The sequence below is a fragment of the Ostrea edulis genome, chromosome 7 (assembly GCF_947568905.1).
Source record: "Ostrea edulis chromosome 7, xbOstEdul1.1, whole genome shotgun sequence".
In the NCBI taxonomy this organism is placed as follows: domain Eukaryota; kingdom Metazoa; phylum Mollusca; class Bivalvia; order Ostreida; family Ostreidae; genus Ostrea; species Ostrea edulis.
Genome location: NC_079170.1, coordinates 62,849,644 through 62,871,844, shown reverse-complemented (window position 1 = coordinate 62,871,844; position 22,201 = coordinate 62,849,644). Strand labels below are relative to the sequence as shown.

Here is a 22,201-nt window from a genome sequence, read left to right as displayed (position 1 = left end):
TAGTCATTCTATAGTTTTCGGGCTAAGGGTGACCATTCAAACGTTAGTTTTTCACCCTTATCTTCCAATATCCCGGGGGAAAAGCACTGTACACTTACTGGGGATACATCAGTGTTTAACATTTACCAAAAAGTAAATAATTTTTTTTTTTCGAAAAGAGAGATGGTAAAAAGGAACTACAAGCTACATCAAAAGTGGGGAAATCCTTTTCAGCGGAGCAGCGCACTTAAGCCTCTCCTTCAGGTGAACTAATATCTATTGTTATTTCTTGTATCTTAGATCACGTGAGAAACATGAAAACATCGATGCATTGGGAGATATATAATCTATTGGTACGCATGTAAAGTCAATAAGATCGGATCACAGACTCCATTAGAATTGGTCCAGAGTTCGGTGGATGTTGAATATAGATTTATAAATGCACATCATCTTCTGTTTACTTTAAAGGGACATGGACACGATTTGAGATGAAATGTATTTCTAATGGTCAGCAAAGTCGTGTTACAAGGGAGATACATATCGCATCATTCTTTCTTATGTAAACATGACTCGGGTCATGTTTTTGTTTACATAGCTTAAATATACTAGTAAAAGTTCTGTTTAAAGCAGATTTGTTCAATTTACAAGTTAATTCTGAACACAATTAGACAGTATTTACTGTTTGTCACATGTACTCATTTGTTTTAAACATGTTATTTTCGGGGAGGTGGTTTAAACTTGGGTCTTTAAGCAATCTATATGTAAACAAAAACATGGCACGAGCTCTGTTTACATACCAAAAAATTGTGAGTGCTGTATCTCACTTGCAACACAACTGACATTCACGTTCTTACTGACCATTAAAATACCTTAGTTAAGCATTGTAAACATGAAAAATGTGGGAAATAAATTTGATTTTTTATAGTTCAAATCGTGTTCATGCCCCTTTATGATCACTAATGTTTGTAGGTATCTAACTACAGTTGATTTTATTGAATGGTCATACCCTCCAATTCAAATTGTTCGCGAATATAAGGAAGTGTTCTATCACACAGTACGACAATTGTTCAAATCATGAAATCAAGACCCCGCAATAAGCCTGTGAAATTGACCCCAAATAAGTCGTTGATATTTAACTCCTTCCGCTCTGAAGTAGTTAAAACAAATATTGTGTTTTCCTATGGGTTAGTGATCTCTAGTTCAATCACCGACAATGTGATTCGCCTCCAGTAAAGTTCTCCCACTCAGACACGTGGGTTTCATCCGGGTATCCGGTATCTTGAAATACATCAGCGTAGCGAAGTAGATGCATTAGTATATCAAAATGACTAATTTGTTTGGTTATCGTTGAGGATTGTAAAATAAAAGATAGGTGATACCGATGTACAGAGACCACGATGGATGTCTAGAATTACGAAAGATGAGACATCAAAAAGTGAAAAAAAAATGAAAAATTTAATTAGCAACATTTCACAGCGGATAAAGGAGAATCACCCAAAGTCATGGAAGATAAGAAGCAGAACAAAGATAAGTTGTTTGTTTTTTTTTTCACAATGTCGTACCTCGTTTCTATGTGTCCCGCCGACTGCCCTGTCCACCTCGCGTTTTCATAAGTATTTCTAGCGATGTCTTTTTCTTTAATTTCTCCTGGATAAATATTTCCATCGATTTCCCTGTAATTTAAGCATATATTGTAGACTTGGCAGGATAGAAATATATAGTCTTTTAAAAAAAAATAGCTAGACAGAAACGAAATATCAGTTCTAATAAATATGTTGACGCTGCGATAAGATCGCTGTAAGGCGAATTGTTACATTTGATGTATTCAAAACTGTGACTAAATACGAATACGTAGTCAAATTTAGTTTTAAAGATGCCGACGTTCCGGCATCAGCAAAGGAATACGTAAAGGATACTACTTGATCAGTTAAAAGTCTTACAGCGTGAAATTGGAGATAAAAGCTGCGTCTGGAAGAGTGACCTCAAACGTGGTTTCCGTTGCTCTGACGTCATCGTTAATTATAGTGCTGGTGACACTGGTAGATGAGAATCGGTACAGAATGCTAGACTTGATATGCAAAGATACGACTTTTGTTGTCTGAAAATAGAAATCAGGCAAGGCAGTGCACTAAATATACTCTTATCAGATGTGAAACACTCAGTCATTGAGGGAAAGAAAAAACAATGGATACATTGCTGTGATAGTTTAAGTTAATGAACAATCCTTAAAACGAAAGATGCATTTTCAAAAGGTCGCTATGGAATTTGTAATTGATCATATTGATGACGTCACTGAGTTTTTCCAGGTTATATCATCAGCAAGAAACTAATAACAAGAGGTTGTGTAAACATTACAGTTCGATTCCGTGACGCAATCAAAAGTAGGGGGTCTCGACGACTCGGTGATTCAGAGTGATCCATAGACTATAATCTATTTTCAGACAAATGGTGTTCTGTGTGTCACAAAAACGTAACTACCAGGTCGTTTGTCAACAAGTGCGATTGTTCAAAAATTATCCCAATAGTCGTAGTTTGTTTCTTGTGTTCCGCAATATTTCATGCTTCCTAGTCAATATCGAGAAGTTCACATCGTGCAGCAATATCCACATGCAATACAAGAACAACATAAAAGCGGAGTATCCACCTTGCATATTCATAAACGCAACGCTGAACTCGATGCATATTTTATCATCATCATCCTTGGAAGAAGATGAATATAGTTGAAATATTTTACAATCTATGGACGATGCACTTACTCTCCTTTGTGATTGGTAGAAAATGTATGATGTGAAATTTCTAATTTATTTCATTGGTTAGAATCCTGCTCAACGCAAAGGAGATAATTTCTCAATGATCTAATTTACGTACGGCTTAACAATTTTACAAGATTTTCATGCAATCTTAAATAAGGGAGAAAAAAAAGAGAACAAAGAAAACAAAATTGCAATAAAATGAAAATGACTCTTTAATCTTATCTAAGATAACTATCAAATACATTTCTATAAGCCAACAAATAACATAAATGGTCTTCTTTGCACGCAAACCTTAAAATTTTGGGCAATTCGCATTTATTTAGTAGTTTTTGTTTCTTGCTGTGTGAAAAATGAAGCACGCCGAATATCTGCTTTTCATTGAGGTTGAGAAGAAACAATGCTTTTTATTTTTAGTACAAATATATCTATTTCAAAGTCATACTAGAAAAATTATTGTACTTCCAGCAAGCGTTTTTAAAAACTTGATCTTATATGAGATTTACCATTTTAAAAAAAGTTTGATCATGTGGTCATTTGATAAAAATATAAATACTTAAAGCATATCATAAATTTATATCAGTTTACTGTATGAAGTTGTTCCTAAAGACGGCAAGCATTGTTAAGCTATTTATGTTCCTTAGTTAATATGACTTGCCAAGTGGCCTTTGCTTGTTACTTGATAAAGACAGTGAAAACAGGACAGTGATGTGAATTGAAAAAATGTCATTTATTTTGAAAATGACGAAGTTATATAACAGAATAGCTAGTGGGGGTCAGAATGAGTCGAAAACAAAAATACAAGAACATAATTATGTATCACATAGGTATGATTATGATTACCTATACTTGTTGGCGTTACGCACTCGCTAACTCACCCACACACACATACGCAATCACGTTACAATGCCCTCCCATACTCTGATGTACATGCAAGTGTATAAAAATAAAAGCGCCAGAATACACTCAGTGACATAAAAGATACGACGTTTTGTAATTGTGGTTTTTAATACAAAATAGTATTACCCTCAAATATTCGATATTTACATTCATATTACGAATCACCGTAAAACAGAAAGTTATTTTATCAATTTTGTTCTTAATATGTTTCCTTTCGAAATGTGTGGGTGCGGCGGAAAGGGTAAAAAAGACGTTAATACAAAACGAACAACTATTTTTCAAAAACATATCTTGAAATACATCACAGACTAGCTTAAACAAAATCAACAGACTCAATTGGAAAATCAACAAACTCTGTTGCAAAACGAACGATCACCGATTTTTCAACAGAACTGGCGCTAGGTGGTGTGCAAAAAAAAAAAAAAACCTACACAATCGGAATTATCGCTAGGTGGCGCGTGGGCCTTATTATATGTTTGCGTAGCAATCGGGACCGTTTACATTTTCCGCCACCCATAGAAATTCCTGTTGAATAATCCACTTCAGCAACACTAATGCTGATTGTAAAGAACAAGGTACGATTGTGTATATAAAAAGACCAATAAAAATTTTCTCTGTTTTAAATGTGTCTTGAATAAAGCTCCATCTGTGTTTAAGTAAGTTGAATATATGCTAAGTATACTATCCCAAATTAAATCAAAGTTGTTGCTTAATTGATAACAGCATTCCGTCATAAATACGACTTTTCCCGCCTTTTAAAAAAAAAAAAAAAAGCTTGATAACTGTTAAGTTTCATCTAGATTATTGCTTGGGAAAAGATGCGCCCATCTGTCGAGCAAAATAAAATTACATGCAATATATATTGTGTGTTAACGGAAGATGAAAAATGTATTAGAATATGATTTGCTCGACCCATGGGCTGTATGTTTTTCCTGAAACGAAACCCCCCCGAATTTATGATTTTTTTTCATAGATTTTGGCATTTTAGCAATTTTATACTAACTTCACGCTCCTGTCATATAACACAAAGCAATTTTGGATCAAATTAAACTTAGTTTGGGTTTGCTTATATATTCCTTATTTGAATGCCAGATTTTGGGACTCCTACTAAAATTATCCATTTTCTGGGCCAAATGACTGTATAAACTGTACCTGCCTCTTACAACTGTAATGCTGATTATAAATTCCAACTGTACAACACAAATGTTGATTGTAAATTACAACTGTAATGTTGATTGTAAATTACAATGTACAACTGTAATGTTGATTGTAAATTACAAGTGTACAACACTAATGTTGATTGTTAATTACAACTGTAATGTTGATTGTAAATTACAACTGTACAACACTAATGCAGATTGTAAATTACAACTGTACAACGTTAATGCTGATTGTAAATTACAACTGTACAACACTAAAGCTGATTGTAAATTACAACTGTACAACATTAATGTTGATTCTAAATTTCAACTCTAGGTTTAAAATGTTATACTTCGGGTTTTTTCCTCATCTTTTTAATGAATGAATAAACCGACAAAACAGAAATAAAATATAATAAATCAATATAACTCTTAAAATTCTATAACGGTAGATTTTTTAAAATTGATTTTCTTGATAAACACATTATAAATCATAATTCACAGGAACAGTCACGTATCTAAATTAAGATGCATGGTCCTTTTACCTGGAATACATGAATCTGATTTTAAATATTCTCACTCCAAGCATGATTTCATACAATAGGCATAGTTTAAGATATTTATATTGAGCAATTTTAGGTCAGCGATAAACCAATAGTGTTTTATTGTATTTCTCGATAAAAACGCCAACTTTTCAACTTCACATGAAAACTATTTATCAAATAAATAATAAAGAAAGAAATCAAGTTACAAAATATGTACATGTAAATACATGGATAAGCAATGCATTTCTAGATTACTTTATATCATAGGGGATATAAATATCAATGAAAAATGGAGTAATTCAGCATTCAATGCTGAAACAACATATATGTATATTATTCATTAAACGAATCCCTGTGTCACTTCTCAGTATCTAATCGATACTTTGTTATTCATCCGAGGGTAATTTTTTTGTAATGACATTCCTGTTTGTTCTGCTAAACACGTGGATAACAACAAACTATAGTACAGTGTAATAAACTGTTGTAAACAAAATTTTATTGCATTATAATTGCACGTTCCTCAGTACTTAACAGAATCGTGCTGAAAAGATCGTAAAATTTACACGGAAAACGTCAAAACAGTGTAAGAAAAAAAGCACTGCGTACACACATTGCATTGTACATTGTTGTGTTTTCACATTTAATATGACGTTCATTAACAATTCGTTTGATGGTTTTATATCAATGAAATCCAGGGAGCGTTCTTTAACGTGGAAAGTATTCAAGACCTCCAGACCCTGAATAAATTACTGAGAAAGAATCTGTGCGATGGAGTTAACATATGTTGAGGTTACGGATATTGGTTGGTATGGTCTAATTTCTTGACACTCACAATCTTTGATGGTGATTGATCAATGACTACACAAATACTACATACAAATTTTCATGATCAAGTGTCAATGGTGCATAATAATTAATTGATTATTTGTGTCCCATTTACATTTTGAGGTAGATTCGTTTTGTTTTATATGCTATAACATCTGCAGTAAAGTACAGAAAGACTTACATACCGATCAAAAGTAAGAATGTTTGAATATTTATGAACAATATTTTTCGTTCTCTCTCTCTCTCTCTCTCCCTCCTTGCCATTTTCAGCACATAGGTGCGATAGTTTAATGTAAATTTAATGCAGTGTAGTTCAGTATTTTGCATTGCATTAATTGGTTTTGCACTTTTAAGTGCGAGTAGGGATTTCTGGTCTTAAGCCCGGCACTCATTTGCTTGTTCACCATGTGAAAAAGTGGAACAATTCACATTTATTCCAAAGCGCTTTGGACTAAATGTGAAATCTTCAACTCATAAGGTGAAGATAACGAACAATGATCAATCTCATAACTCATATAAGCAATGCAAAATAGAGAGTTGGGCAAATACAGACCCCTGGATATACCAGAAGTGGGTCAGGTGCAAAGGAGGAGTAAACTTCCTCTGTCGACCAGTCACACCCGTCGTGAGTCCTATACCTTGATCAGATAAGCGGAATAATTCGTAGTCAAAATCAATGTGCCAACAACAGCCAAACAATCGGTATGACACCAGTCAGACAGATAGTGTGTACAGGTATTGGGGAAACTGGATCATTATAACGACCATATATATATCTATATGTGTGTGTGTGTGTGTGTGTGTGTGTGTGTGTGTGTGTATCACTGAAGAGACATTTTTTGTCGAAATGCGTATCTGGTACATCAAAATTGGTACCGTATAAGTTTTACATATATAACACTCGTGCTTCAGATTTAAATACTAAAAAAAAAAAAACCCACCATATTGCTTTGTGGGCTTACTTTTGATAATTACTCTAGAAAATTAAGAAAGTAGCCTTCAAAAGAATTCATAGCATTCCTACAGGTATACGTATTTAAAGAGCTTGTTTTTCGTGTTTACTGATGATGGGACTGTTGTTTTAGTAGTCATTGAACCAAAGCTTAAAAGGTAAAGAGAAACCTCATATTCATATGGAAAATGGTTCTAGAATGTGTGGTGTCCGGATACGGCCAATTGCAAATGCGTGATTGCGCGTTAGTCACAACACGACTAGCAACGCGACATCACAACTTTACACAACTTGCCTTCGCGCCGACAAGCAACTCACCTTCGTTTGTTGGCGTAACGGCGCGAAGGCGTGTTGGTGCATCGCTTGTCCGCGGGAAGGCGAGTGGTGTAAAGTTGTGTTAGCGTAAAGGCACGTTGCTTGATGGCGTGTTGCTTATTGGCGTGACAGCGTGTTGTGACTAACTCGCAGTCACGCTTTCGCAAATAGCCCTATCCGGACACCATACGAATGCCTTTTAAAGTAAGGGCACGCGTGTAATCATGTGCATCTGGTATATACTAGAGTTTTCTGAATACTAATATTGTAAATCAGCATGATGCAATGACCACAAACACAGTGTGACTAACGTACTAGGACGGATAATGTTTTCAAGTTACATTGCGCAATTTATAAGAATTTAATATTTATCAACTTCAAATGTTTCCTTTCTCTATTTACGTTTGCAAACTGATTATTGCAAGAAATATGTGTCCACACATCAAATATTTCATTTTGTGTATTTTTTTATATATAGTCCGAAAAATCTCTGTTTGAGCTTCCTATCCCACTTCCTTAAACCTAGATAAATGACATATTGATTGCATCAAATATATATGTGGAAAATTAAATTGAATAGAGTCTATAATTGAAATCATCAAGATCAAACATAAATCGTACGTAGATACCACAAAGAATACCATTAATAAAATTAAAAAGAAAACCCTGCGTACATAATTAATCTACATCTTTTAACTTCTGATATTATAATTGAATCTTTCAGTACAATCAATGGAAATGGTTAACCACACTTCATAGAGGACTTATTAATTTCATCCCATTGCATATAAATAATAATTCAGGTGTTTGATAATTATTTATGTTGCCGATTCTACATAAATGTCAAGTTGAAGCATCTCCGCATTAAGTCGGTTAGGTGACAAAATTTCCCGTGACATAATAAGCCCATTAATGCTTAGCCGGTGACACAAGCGCCAAAATCATGTCCCATTCTAGTTTTTTATGCGCGAAATGGTGTTAGCAACTTTCGAGAAAAAAAAATGACCTCAATATCTGAGTCGATACTTGTTCACAGGGTCAAGTTAGCAACCCTGTATGATAATGATCGACTGCCGCGTGTAATTAAGGTTACTTCTAAGTGTTTCAATGCAGATGAGAATCAAGAATTCATAGCCCAATGTTTTGAATTCAAAATCCATAATAATCAACATGCATTAACTAGTATGAAGTGAATCACTTGATTATATAGATGCTCGACAAGCTCATGCTCACTACGTCATGTCATGTGACGACTAAGTCCAATGAAATTTACATTACATTGATCTAGCATTAGGGCAAACGATGGAAAATTCTTGGGCAATTCTTACACAATATAATGGGCAATAAAATTTATTTTGATGTTTTTGTATACTTTGTTCAATCATTATAAATGAGAGTAAATTATACCGAGCGGGACGCTCGAGAATCTGTCACTCATGGAGACGTCAGCATTGCCGGTGAAGGGCTGCAACATTTTTAATGTAGGCCTATGATCGGCGCTTACGGCCTTTGAGCAGGGAAGGATTTTCATCATGCCACACCTGCTGTGGTACAGGGCCTCGGTTTTTGCGGTTTCATCTGAAGGACCGCCCCCATTTCATAAACTCTCTATGACAAGTAAGGGGTAGGAGGATTCATTATTACAAGTGGGCTCAGTTGATAACTTCCTCGAACAACTGACGCGACAATGACCATACAGCATAGCCAATTCTGTTTTATCATTTAATGTACCAGCCCTGAACTGTTTTGATGACACTGTGTTAGTTTTCCACGGTAGTCCCCAATCCATGGTGTCCTATTTTGACGTCATGGTCTACACCATGTGCAGCATACAACCTACACTGGGATAGTTTAATTGTAAATCATCTCATTATGAAAACACCTTTAACATGATATAACGTTACATGATACAATGTAGCCTTCATCCACACTCCATCTGCATGTTCACCAACACCGTTATGTCTAGCACTTCTTTATGCAGGTTGATGATACAAGTTAAAATAGGAATATAGGGTTATTGAATTTATATTGGTGAATATTGGCACGAGTTGGCTGTAAAAATACACGAGCTTGCGAGTGCATTTTGACAGCCAACGAGTGCCAATATTCACCTATATAAGTTCAATAACCCTTTTATTTTATAGCTATAGTATTTAGTTGTTAAATTATATCCCTTTTCACTCAAACTACTCCAAAGTAGACGAGAATTCATCAATATTGGCATCTAAGGTGAAGGTGTGCAATAACAGCATGCATTTCTTAACTGTTCAATATTTAACCCGTCATTAATGCATGAAGCAAACTGATTTTGTAAATGGGACATCATAATTTATGTACAGTAAAACATTTTGCTTAAGTAAATATCAAATACCGGCTCTGTCAGATTCGGAGGACCGTCGTCTGCCATTTTGGCTTGTTTAAGTCGTTACGGTAGCGTCAATATTGAACGCTCATACTCGGAATGTTTCGGGCGCATACAATTTACGCAATGCAAAGTTAACGTTCAATAAATTCTCAGGATATTGAACGCTAACATTCTCTAGGTTTCATAATAGACTATTTATTAGCTATATAATAAAATCAAATATATAATTTAAGGTCAAAATCACAACGATATGGCACAATCAGGGTTCACGAATAACCTTGAAGATTTTATCAGCTGAGAGAAATGTATTTATCCTATTTCATCAGACTTTTAAAAAGGCTGTATTACATACATATTTTTTACTTCTTATAATGGTTTTCAAGATGAACTGAAACCAGCCAAAAGTTTAAAACGACCCTGTGTATCAGATCTAAGCTATTTTCTATTTAATTTTCATGAAAGGTGAAGATAACGAACAGTGATCAATCTCACAAATTCCACAAGCAATACAAAATAGATAGCTTGGTAAACACAGACCCCTGGACACATCAGAGGTGGAATCAGGTGCCAAGGAGGAGTAAGCTTCCCCTGTCGACCAGTCACACCCGCTGTGAGCCATATATCTTGATCAGGTAAACGGAGTTATCCGTAGTCAAAATCAGTGTGCCACGAACGGTCTAACAATAAGTATGAGACATCAGACGTCTAATTTACATTTTTCACAGGGCGATGCGAAGTCATGGGAGGTTGGGGTTATGTCCTTGTCTTTCTGGGTTGTATTTGTGACCTTGGTACCTCCTGGTTCTTAAATTTAAATATCATTGTTTGGTAAGATAAGTGAAACTGTTTATGATTGATTGAATATTGTTTAACGTCCCTCTCGAGAATATTTCACCCATATAGAGACGTCACCACTGCCGGTGAAGGGCTGCAAAATTTAGGTCTATGCTCGGCGCTTATTATGGCCATTGAGCAGGGAGGTATCTTTATCGTGCCACACCTGCTGTGATACGGGACCTCGGTTTTTGCAGTCTCATTCGAAGGACCGCCCCCATATAGTCGCCTCTTACGACAAGCAAGGGGGTACTGAGGACCTATTCTAACCCGGATCCCCACGGGATAAACTGTTTATGAATACTGCAAATCGACTTTTATTCGCGACGACTCAATATTGCGTTTACTCGCGATGAACTGGTTCGCGGGGACTAATTTTCGCGACCAAGATAATCTTAAATGTACAAGAAACATTTAAGGTCTGGTTTGCGGCGAGAAATATTCGCGATGAAGTGGTTCTTGCGACCCTCGCTCGCGAATAAAAGTTGGTTTACAATATACAGTTTTGAGTATAATCATTTGCACATTGAATGAAGAAGAGAACGTTCATAGGCACATGTTGTTCAATTCTATTCATATCATAGTACATTATGTATATGATGAATGAAATAAACAAGTTTAAATTTAAAAGGTCCACATGTAGATCACTGAAATAGATCATTCCAAATGCCTGGTTATAAATTGTGTTGAAATAGTTTCTTGCCTTAGATTGAAATTTCATTAAAATACTAATTTGTTGGATATACATGTACACATCTGCATGTATACAATGAGGGAAGTCAATATGACGAAGAAAACAAAAACGCTAGAAATCCAATAGCATTAATTAATTTAAATGTGTACAACTTCGAATAAATTTGTTCTTAGTGTCATCACTACATTCTGGACATTGTCATTCTAGGTAGAAACTAGCGAGTTAATTAATGTCACCTGTGTTAAGATACAGGTAGTAATTGTTTCACATTCGTTATCCTAATTCTGTGTTCATGTTTAATTGCTTGCGTGTATTAGGTACTTTCGTGCCTGGCAGATCCTTGAATCTGAGAGTTCAGACCTATTGCAATCAAAATGATAATCAACGGGCACCTGCTGCCAAATTCAACACCTGTGAAAGTCAGGCGTTGTAACCAAAATAATCTGCACACAATGATTTCGTGCGTGTATCTTTTACTTAATAGCAGATGGATCCCTGTAATAGACGATCTTAAATCAACATCCGATGTATATGTTGTGTATTTCTACATTGGAAAAAAAAACCCACAAACATTGTTGCGCATTCTATATTGAAAAAACCCCCACCAAACATCAGATGCATATGTTGCGCATTCCTTTATTGAAAAAGAAATATCCGAAAATAGATTACGTTATGAATCCATGGTTTAAGGAGCATGGACCATCGAGTACATCTATTGACAATTCCGATGTTGTAGCACGCTTCGTGGTACAAAAAATACACGTGCATATGATCTGCAACAGTGCAGTTTAGGTGTTCGTAGTACAAGGATACATACATCTACAGATAAATCGCTGCACTGTTTGAACTACCGAAAGTGTCAAATAGTTTTTTCATTTTTTTGGTGTTTTTTGTTTCTGTTCATTTTGTTAATTTCCATATGGAAATTATTGCAAAACACATTTGATGTTGTGCTTAATTCTCATTTGAAAAATTTAGAAATATATTTAGCAATCTGCGACACTGTTTGAAATGTCTCATTCATTGACCGACAGAGAAAAACAGCTGTATCATTAATTTACAACTTAAGGAGATCTTTTCTGGTTCTATGAAATATACAGTCACTATAAGTGGACTAAAGCATGAATCAGAAAACGTGAACTATAATTCTAAACGTATATTTAGAGATTATATTAATTGCAAATGTCAATACTGATTCAATTGCATATATTCCTGGAAGAGATAGTGTACCCTTACATACATCTGTACATCAACAGTATGTTAGCTGTCTGCAGAACACGATTTTCGTCACTATTTTTGAAATGTGGTTAGACTTTTCATGACGGAAATTAAAAATAAAAATACTAGTAAATCTATCTGACAGTCCCCGTGATATTTATAGCACTGAATTTCACATACAGTATTCACATCCCGATTTAACTATTCCGGTCACTGTGTGGTGAAGCATGGGAAATTATACAAAGCAGAAATCTGGAGAAGCGCATTATTTGCAGAATTGAAGTAAATGATGCTTTTTGACTATTTGAATGCCACTTAAACATTTCAAAATCATGTTTATATCATCTTGCAATACGGAACACCTGTTTTGTGTTATGTCACAATATGTACAATTTAACATGATTTTGCTATGAAAATCACAACGCGTTAGCGTAGCATCAATATCGCATAACCACACCGACATGATACCATTAACACATCTGTCAAACCACTTACAAATGTACATTGGAGAAACCATGGCTGCTACGGGGAGGGTGTGTGTGTGTGTGTGTGTGTCAAATACTCACATGTAAATCAATGTAAACAAAGGTATTAAATTTTAATTTTTTGACAGCTACATGTATATGTGTCGATATCATGCAACGGTATCCCGCTACAAAGTTTGTAAATTCGCTCATCTAGTTCTCTACTCCATTATTAGCGAATTATGATAAGCGTCCGATTTTAACCAGTTTGGTCAGGTTTACAAGATTTTCTAAAAAGAGAGCATGTTAATTGAAATGAATGTATAATGAAATCATATCGTTGTTTGCATATTTTATATACTATTAATTTTACGAATAGTTTAAAGGACAAACACGGAACTAATAATTAACTTTCTAATTCCCAACTATACAATAAGAATGATGTTGATGTTCTTGAGTGGTGAGTCAGAACAAGGGAGAAAACTTATGATTGTTTGCTGTTTAACGTCTCAACGAGAATGTTTCACTCGTACTCATAATTGCCACAAATATACACTAATGTAGGTCCAATTAATCTACTCAAGGATCCATTTTCTATACTCAAGTTAAAAAACCCAGAAAACATTCACCAAAACATTTTGTCAAATATAACATGCGATCCTCATACAGCCCTCTTTGGACTGGCATTCATGTGTAATTGACAGAGGTCAAGTGTCAGGCCCTCCACATATGTGAATACATGCACATTTGATTTTACAAAGAAAGCAGAGTTTATGTGGATAATGATCATACAAATCTTTTCCTATAGATAAATGAGATGATGAACATTAGTAGCAGCTATGTCTACGTACGACATACTAAGCCGGACATACGAGACACTGTGTGGTTCATCCGACCTACATGTAATATTAAGTCACACGAACGACGTTGAACACGTGTGCGAGATAGCACTTGTAATATTCCTCTAGGTAGCAGGGGACAGTTTTCAAAAAATGGAAATACCCCATATTTGAAGTGATATTACATGTGTAAATATGTATACAATAATTTAGGATGCATGTCAAATGTAGCTGAGTGCTTAATAAAAATGTTGAAATACAACATGTACAGGTGTCATCATGATTCCTAGCATATAGATGGGTGCAAATACGAAACTAAGACACGTGGTCAGTTGCTGAAGAAATTCCGGTGAAAACATGCAGGGTCTAGCAAAAGGTCTGTAGCTGTAAGGGAAGGTGGATGGCCCCATATGAGAGGTAGATTTTTGAGAAGGCAGATAGGGTTCTTAATTGTGCACAGTGTCTAATTTCCCATGTTTGGTACTGTGATGGTGTGGGGGTGGTACGGATTAAACCAAATGAGGGGAAATCAAAGCAAAAAATGGGGAACCTGCTCAGAGCATGTTTTGTGCACCAGCACCAGTATTTATAGATTACATGTAATTTAGGATCATAAATTATTAACTACACTAATATGAAATACAATTATTGACATAAAAGGGAAATATGATTTTTCATTAGTCTGTCATAATCTGACTTTGGTGTATACCCCCTATCCACATGTTTCAAAACCAAAGAAACTGTCCCCTGCCACCTATATATTCACTGAAATTTGAAGTTTTAACGAGAGTTGTGTTTAATACAAACAGTGGGCATTGGCAGTGGTATGTTAGAGACGGCAGTAGCAATAACAAAAGTGTATTAATATCTTTGTGTTATTTTCTACTGACAATGCATGATGATATGCAAACATAGATGGTGCATTGTACAGACTCAATCTTGTTACCGTATGCAAATTTGTTTGCATACGGTCTTTCTAGTCAAATTGTTTTATCCGAATTTCATACAAAATCACACGAGATTTTTATCACTTCCCAGTCAGGACTACTTGAAAAGAAATATCTTGAAGTTTCTGCAAACATTTAATGAAAGCAACATATTTTATGATCATGTATGAGGTCAATCCATGATTTTATTGCTAACATTTTCGTTCCATTAGAGAAACGGGGGAAACTGTGCTGTTGAACATATGCTACTACAAAATGTTTGGTCAAAAATAATTGTAGAAAATTACAATATCAAGTGCTTTATATAAAATATATTTTGTCGATTAAATTTTCTACCATAACATAGAGGGAAGGCTTTATGATAAGAAAAAACAACCACTTACATAATGCGCGATACACTACACAAAGTGGTTTTAAACCTTTGGTAGATAAATAGTATCTGAGAGATCATTCTAGAATTTATGTTCGTGGCCTTGAGAATTCACCAGAAGCTTATCGCCTGACAATCGTCTGCGAGGTTGAAATATATTGCACGTGCTTCCTCCTTCTGCCTGGTCAGTCATTGGCGGAAAAAGGCACGAGTAAGTGTAAATAACAACATACATATTGTAGGGCAGCTCTGAAGTTACGAGTACCACGCTGTGTTTTGTTTTAATAGATTAAACGGCATGAACGGGCTCAAGAAGAATCCATGTTTTAATGACTTCGTAGTGTGCATGTTATCGCTTTGAAGGCGCAGTATAATTTTCGATGTAAGTCAACCGGCCTTGTAAAATTTGATTTATGAGATGAACAGATGATTTCTATTAAGATGTTAGTGCTACAGCTGAGAACAGGAAGACATTTATATGCTGTATCGGAGTGAAACAGTTTGCCCCATTATATCATAGAAGTAAGTGCTAGACAAGCTGTATTAAGCAAGTGATTTTACAAGGAACCGTGTAACGCATTTCTTTAAACATTTGAACCAGGGAGGGGATCTATCACTAGTTAGAACGCCACAAGTATCAAAAGAAGTTCTACATTCCCTGAACTTTGGATTCCTTTGATCTTGTCTAATACAAAAAAAGTAAAGGTCAACTGTAACCTGTGGTTGGTTGTTTGGTTTTGAGGTATAGACCAAAAAAAACTTACTTAAAAAGTCAATAACTGTTTGGTTTAGAGGTATCGCATACACAATGCATGCTATCGGCTTTTCTGTGTGAGTTCTTTGTCATACATGTGACAACGCCTAATGTGACACGTTACCTCGGGTCTTAGGTCTGATCCAAGATACTCGTCACTTTTACTTTTTAAAACAGTCGGGATCCTGGTTAGAACAGGTTCTCAGTACTCCCTTACTTGTCGTAAGAGGCGACTAAATGGGGCGGTCCTTCGGATGAGACTGCAAAACCGAGGCCCCTTGTCACAGCAAGTGTGGCACGACAAAGATCCCTCCCTGCTCAAAGGCCGTAAGCGCCAAGCACAGATTTCAATTTTGCATCCCTGGCTTCACTAGCAATGGTGACGTCTTCATATAGTGAACAATTCTCGAACGGGACGTTAAACAATTTACATGTACAGCCAATCAACCTAAAACAGTCGTCATATGTTTTAACGACTCGCCCTATTCGAAGGCTTGGATCGTGAATGTGTAATGTGGCCCAAAGTGTAGAAATGCAATTTTTGTCCCAGTACAATGGCCTTAAATTACCGAAATCCTTGGACCAAGATATGTTTTAAGATTATAGTTAAGTCAATGTTTTTATTCAGTTTCTCGTTTGATGATAGTTTAAAATAGAGCACATTTTTCAGTGATAAGCGATTTTCGATCCATGCAAGTATAAGTACCGGTCGCGGTAGGTCAATGGTAGAGCATTAGTTTAAACAATATAATTGAATAGGATTAGGCAACAGGCATGTCCTATAAATACCCTCTCCTTAATGGTAGAGCATTCACTTTGTGATCGGGAGGTCGTGAGTTTAAGCCCTGCTCACGCTATGGCCGCGTCAAACCTAAGACATTAAAATAGGTAGTGATTGTTCCTTCGTCGCTCGGCATTTAGAAGTCAGAATCACGAGTCTTTCGGACATGACTCTTGAAATCGGAGGTCCTGTGTCATGACAGGTGTTGGCACGATTTAAAGAACCCTCACGGCTACCGCCTTGAGCGCTAAAGCAGAGGTCTAAATTTGTGATCTATAACTACAGCTGGTGACGTTTCAATATCAGTTGGATATTTTCGATGGGACATGATATAGCTAGTTAATTTTCCAGTGATCTCAATACACAACTGTCATACCCTACAACTGTAACAGTGCAAGCCGCATTTTAGTCCCCTACCGACGAAGTCGAAGGGGGCTTTAGGTTTGCACTCTGTCAGTCCGTCAGTTTGATAAATCAGTTTTCCACACTTTTTTCTCCGTTCTTACAGACATATTTATTTCATATTTGGCACATTGCTTTTGCCATAACAAGTTACAGATCAAGTTGGAATTTCGTCTCGGTCCGTTGTCTTTGCACAACGTTATGGTCCTTGGACTTAAAAAAATATAGCATGAATTGTCAGTTTTCCGCACTTTTTTGTTGTTGTGCTTGCGAATATTCATTTGATATTAGGTACATGTCTTTGCCATAACAAGTTACAGATCAAGTTCGAATTTTGTTTTAGGTCCTTTGATTTTTCACTCAGTCATTGCCCCTGAACTTAGAAAAAAATAGCATGAATTATCAGATTACGGACATATTTTTGTTGTGCTTGTAGATATTCATTTGATATTTGGTACATTACTTTGCCATAACATGTTACAGATCAAGTTTTAATTTTGAAATTTTTCACTGAGTTACGGCCCTTGGACTTTAAAAAAAATGGTGCGAGTGACTTTTTGTTGTTGTGCTTGCAGATAATTGGTACAATTTAGTATGCCTCTACAAAGTTGATAAGAACTAGTGGAGTCACATCCACACCAGCCTAAAGTTTACATCCAAGTTTCTTAATTATTTATGTAGATGAGAGTATTACACATAAAAACTTCTAGCATAGTAATACAACAATGTAGCTAAATTATTCATTATCACCATCATTTCACAGTTCATTGATTTAGTTAAAGACCTAAACCTAATTATGACTTTTTTCCTGGTCTAGTCTTCGTACCTGAATAGTACATGTACATTGTAGTTGATTCCCAACCATTCCTATCCTGGTTCCCCAATTTCCCCCTTATCTATAGCCTACACAATGAACTTCGAATATCATTGCGGTCCAGTAAATTTTGGAACCGGTAGGGAGCTATGTATTGCCATGCAATACTCTCAGAATGCTTGTTCATTTTAATCAAGTTAAAGGGACATGGACACGATTTGAGCTGGAAATTTTTCAAATTTTATTGTTTTCATTTTTGATGTTTAGAATGCTTAACGTCATCTCATTTTGATTTAAACATGCTATTTTCTATCAAGCAATCTATATGTAAACAAAAACATGACACGAGTCTTGTTTACATTACAAAGCATTGTGAGTGCTGTATCTCACTTGTAACTCTACAACTGTTATTCAAATTTTTGTTGACCATTAGAGATACTTTAGTTAAGCATTGTAAACAGTAAAAATAGAAAAATAAAATTTGAAAATGTTCAGCTCAAATCGTGTCCATGCCCCTTTAAAGCTCTACGTGACGGTGATTAGATATGGCTTCCTTAATCAAATCTCTTTGTCGGGTTCGTTATTACGAACAGATGGACCTAACGTACATTTACACTATACACCGCGATGTCCCATTTGGCATTTGTGGGGATATTTGTTTAACCTTTCATTATTTTATGTGAATTTCTAGTGTGACTTTCATCACAAATATACATACACCTGTATAATAATTTCTGTTTATTATGCTCCCTTTCAAAGAAGAGGGGCATATTGCTTTGCACCTGTCGGTCGGTAGACCACATGTTGTCCGCTCAATATCTTTAGAATCATTCACTTTATCGTGATGATATTTCATATGTAGGTTGGTCACGAGTAGAAGAGGACCCCTATTGATTTTCGAGTCAAAAGGTCAAGGGTCAGTTTACTCTGGACATAGGAAGATGTTCCGCTCAATAGCTTGAGAAACCTTTCCCTGACAGACATGAAACTTAGTACACTGATACATGTACATTGTGAGGAGTATATGACCCCTATTGATATTTAGGTCACATGTTCAAATCAAACTGAACATAGGAATATACTGAACACTCAATGTTTAGAGAACCCTTCGCTTGACATACATCAAACTTGGTACACTGGTACATCATCATGAGAAAAAGATTCCTATTGATTTTGAGGTCACATTGTCAAAGGTCAAACTGGACATAGGAATATACTGTCTGCTCAATATCTTGAGAACCCTTTGCTTGACAGACATGAAACTTGGTACACTGGTACATATTCAGGAGTAGATGATCCCTATAGATTTTGAGGTCACATGATCAAAGGTTAAGGGTCAAACTGGACATAGGAAAATACTGTTTGTACAATATCTTGAGAACCTTTGCTTGACAGACATCAAACTTGGTACACTGGTGCATCTTAAGGAATAGATGGCCGCTATTGATTTTGAGGTCAAAGGTCAAACTGGACATAGGAAAATACTGTTTGTACAGAATCTTGAGAACCTTTACTTGACAGACATCAAACTTGGTACACTGGTACATCTTAAGGAGTAGATGGCCGCTATTGATTTTGAGGTCAAAGATCAAACTGGAAATAGGAATATACTGTCCATTCAATATCTTGAGAACCCTTTGCTTGACAGACATCAAACTTGGTAGACTGGTACATCATAGATGACCCTTATGAAATTTGGGTCCATATGGTCAAGGGTTAAACTGGACATAGTAATATATTATCTCCTATATTTTAAGAATCATTTGCTAGATTGACACCATACTTGGTACACTGGTACAGCATAAGGAGCAGATGACCCCTATTTATTTTAAGGTCACATGGTCAATCCACGCTGGAAATAAGAAGATATTGTCTGCTCAACATTTTGAACTGGTTTGGCTCTACTATCAATTAAATGATGCATGTGTCTTTTGAATTTTGCACCGGGGGGGGGGGGGGGGGGCGGGGGGGGGGCATATATGATTTACCAACATTTCTTGTTTTTATTTTTTTTTAATCGATCTTCGTTTTGATTCTTTATCGCACTTGTTATTACGGGTGTAAATCCCTCAATAGTACGTATCGCAATATCCCCTTTTCATGGCATTTCATTTATCTAAATAATCCCCAAACTATCAGCACATTATATTTATACCGATACTTAATTTTTTTTACCAACTTAATACCGCAGTCATAATCAAATCGTGACAGAAACATACACGATTTCTCATGTGGTTACCGAACATGTAATTAACTTAGTTATATTCCATGTCCGTTCCTTCCACACATTTTGAAACTTTGTAAAATTGTGGGAAATTGAGATTTCATTCTTTCAAGTGTTTATTACTTTTTTCCAGGCAATATCCAATCGCAATTCATAACGAGAGTGGATACAGTAACGGGAGTGTTTGGATCAGATACCCTACAAGCCACATTGTTTACTCGAGTGATCTGATACTTCAAATGTAGCTTTGTTATCAATAGAGAAAGGACCTTTTTGGTTTTGGGATCCAATGGTCAAAGGTAACGGGCACTACGGGACTTTGTAGACACTCACTGCGAGGGGATATGCCCCGCCTTGCGGACCTCGTGTTATTAGATGTTTCTAATCTGTTGACTTTTCAGTCACCTGTAAAGCTCAGTAATTCTTAGAGATTGTTGTTTGTCTGTCTGTTCATGTCTCATTGCCCCACCCTAGATCTTTGAAACTGCACGAGACAGAACTTTAATTTTTGTACGCCCGTCGAAGACGTATTATGGAATGACGTCATCCGTCTGTCTGTCCGGACCTTGTGGGCAGGATACAGACCGAACCGTAAGCTCCAGGATTTTACAACTTGGTACATTTAATTACCATGATCAAAGGAAGATGCCTATTGTTTCCAAAGGTCAAGGTCATAGTATCACTTAGTAGGAAACCCTTGTGGGCAGAATACAAACCCAACCGTAAGCTCCAGGATATTACAACTTTGTATATTTGATCCCCATGATGAGAGAAAGATGCATATTGTTTTTCAAGGTCAAAGTCATAGTATTACATAGTAATAAAACTTTGTAGGGAGGATACAAACCGAACCGTAAGCTCGAGAATATTGCAACTTGGTAAATTTGATCACCATGATGAGAGGAATTTTTCAAGGTCAGAAGTCAAAAGTCGAGATCGTATTACTACTTAGTAGGAAAACCTTGTAGGCAGGATACAAACCTAACCGTAAGCTCCAGGGTATTGCAACTTGGAACATTCGATCACCATGATCTGAGGAAGACGCCTTTTGTTTTTTAAGGTTATAGGTCAAAGTCGCAGTATCACTTTGTTAGAAAACCTTGTAGGCAGGATACAAATATAACCGTAAGCTCCAGAATATTGAAACTTGGTACATTTGATCACCATGATGGGAGGAAGATGCCTATTATTTTTCAAGGTCAAGCACAGTATCACTTAGTAGGAAAACATTGTAGGCAGTATACAAACTGAACTGTTGGGGTTAGGACCGTCAAACTTTGTGCACATAGCAAGTAAAAATATTACATAGAGAATACATGATTTGTCTTGTTTATTCGATGCAAAGAAAGAATGTCACACCCTGATGATTGCTGATACTACTTGAAGGCAAGTTCTACAAATCAAAAGGCCCTCTATTAGCTTTTCATGGGCGTATTACGTACCGTTGTCGGTACTCTTGCTAACACGTGTGTCCCTTCTGTATCATTTAACTTACACAATGATGATTTATATGCTGATATAATGATGCCCTCCCCAGCAAAACGCGTGTTCCATGGAGCACTCTTGCTTCTCCCATTGACTCTTTCCAACTTAAATGACCCTCTGATAGATACAAACATTGTGTCTTTAGTAGCATGGGCATAAATTTACTAGTGTGGTGCTACTTAGTTGTAAAGTTATAGCTGGGACTCGATTTTATACCTCTGTGACTTTGTTCAAATGACCTTGAAACATATAACACAGCCGCAGGTGATATACACTGTCTGTGTGTCAAGTTTAAGTACCTAAGATTGTTCTGTTGCAAAGTTACATTGCCCTGGACGGTCATAGACATACAAATTGGTAGTTAAATGTAATAGCCATCCAATATCTGTATGCATAGGGCACAGATATACACATACAGAGCAAATACAGCGCGTTGTCGCTTATTTAATTCAAATAATACTTTTTTCTTTAATCGCAATTCGCCATTATATTATGTTAATTAGAGTACAAATGATGGATATTAATTGCATGTATTTTCAAGTTACAGCTGTACATATACATTCATATGTTTATTCGATATATCCCAGTGAACTCGAAAAATAGAC

At 36.0% G+C, this 22,201-nt stretch overlaps 1 protein-coding gene and 1 long non-coding RNA gene across 3 annotated transcripts in view; one reads left to right on the top strand and one right to left on the bottom strand.

Moving 5' to 3' along the window:
- The window catches only part of LOC130048361 (inter-alpha-trypsin inhibitor heavy chain H3-like), a 51,193-nt gene that overhangs the window by 22,618 nt on the left and 6,374 nt on the right, over window positions 1–22,201 (bottom strand). The window contains exons 2-3 of the mRNA XM_056145002.1: window positions 1,920–2,077; window positions 1,542–1,652 (exon numbers count right to left, since the gene is read on the bottom strand). Of these exons, the coding sequence (XP_056000977.1) occupies window positions 1,542–1,652; window positions 1,920–2,077 (269 nt within the window). The remainder of the gene's footprint in view (window positions 1–1,541; window positions 1,653–1,919; window positions 2,078–22,201) is intronic.
- LOC130048411 (uncharacterized) lies at window positions 2,073–20,538 on the top strand. Of its 2 annotated transcripts, none has more exons than XR_008797192.1 (2): window positions 2,073–10,402; window positions 20,245–20,538. It is a non-coding gene; the product is annotated as an uncharacterized LOC130048411 (long non-coding RNA). The 2 variants fall into 2 exon arrangements; XR_008797193.1 differs by lacking the exon at window positions 2,073–10,402 and adding an exon at window positions 15,283–15,347.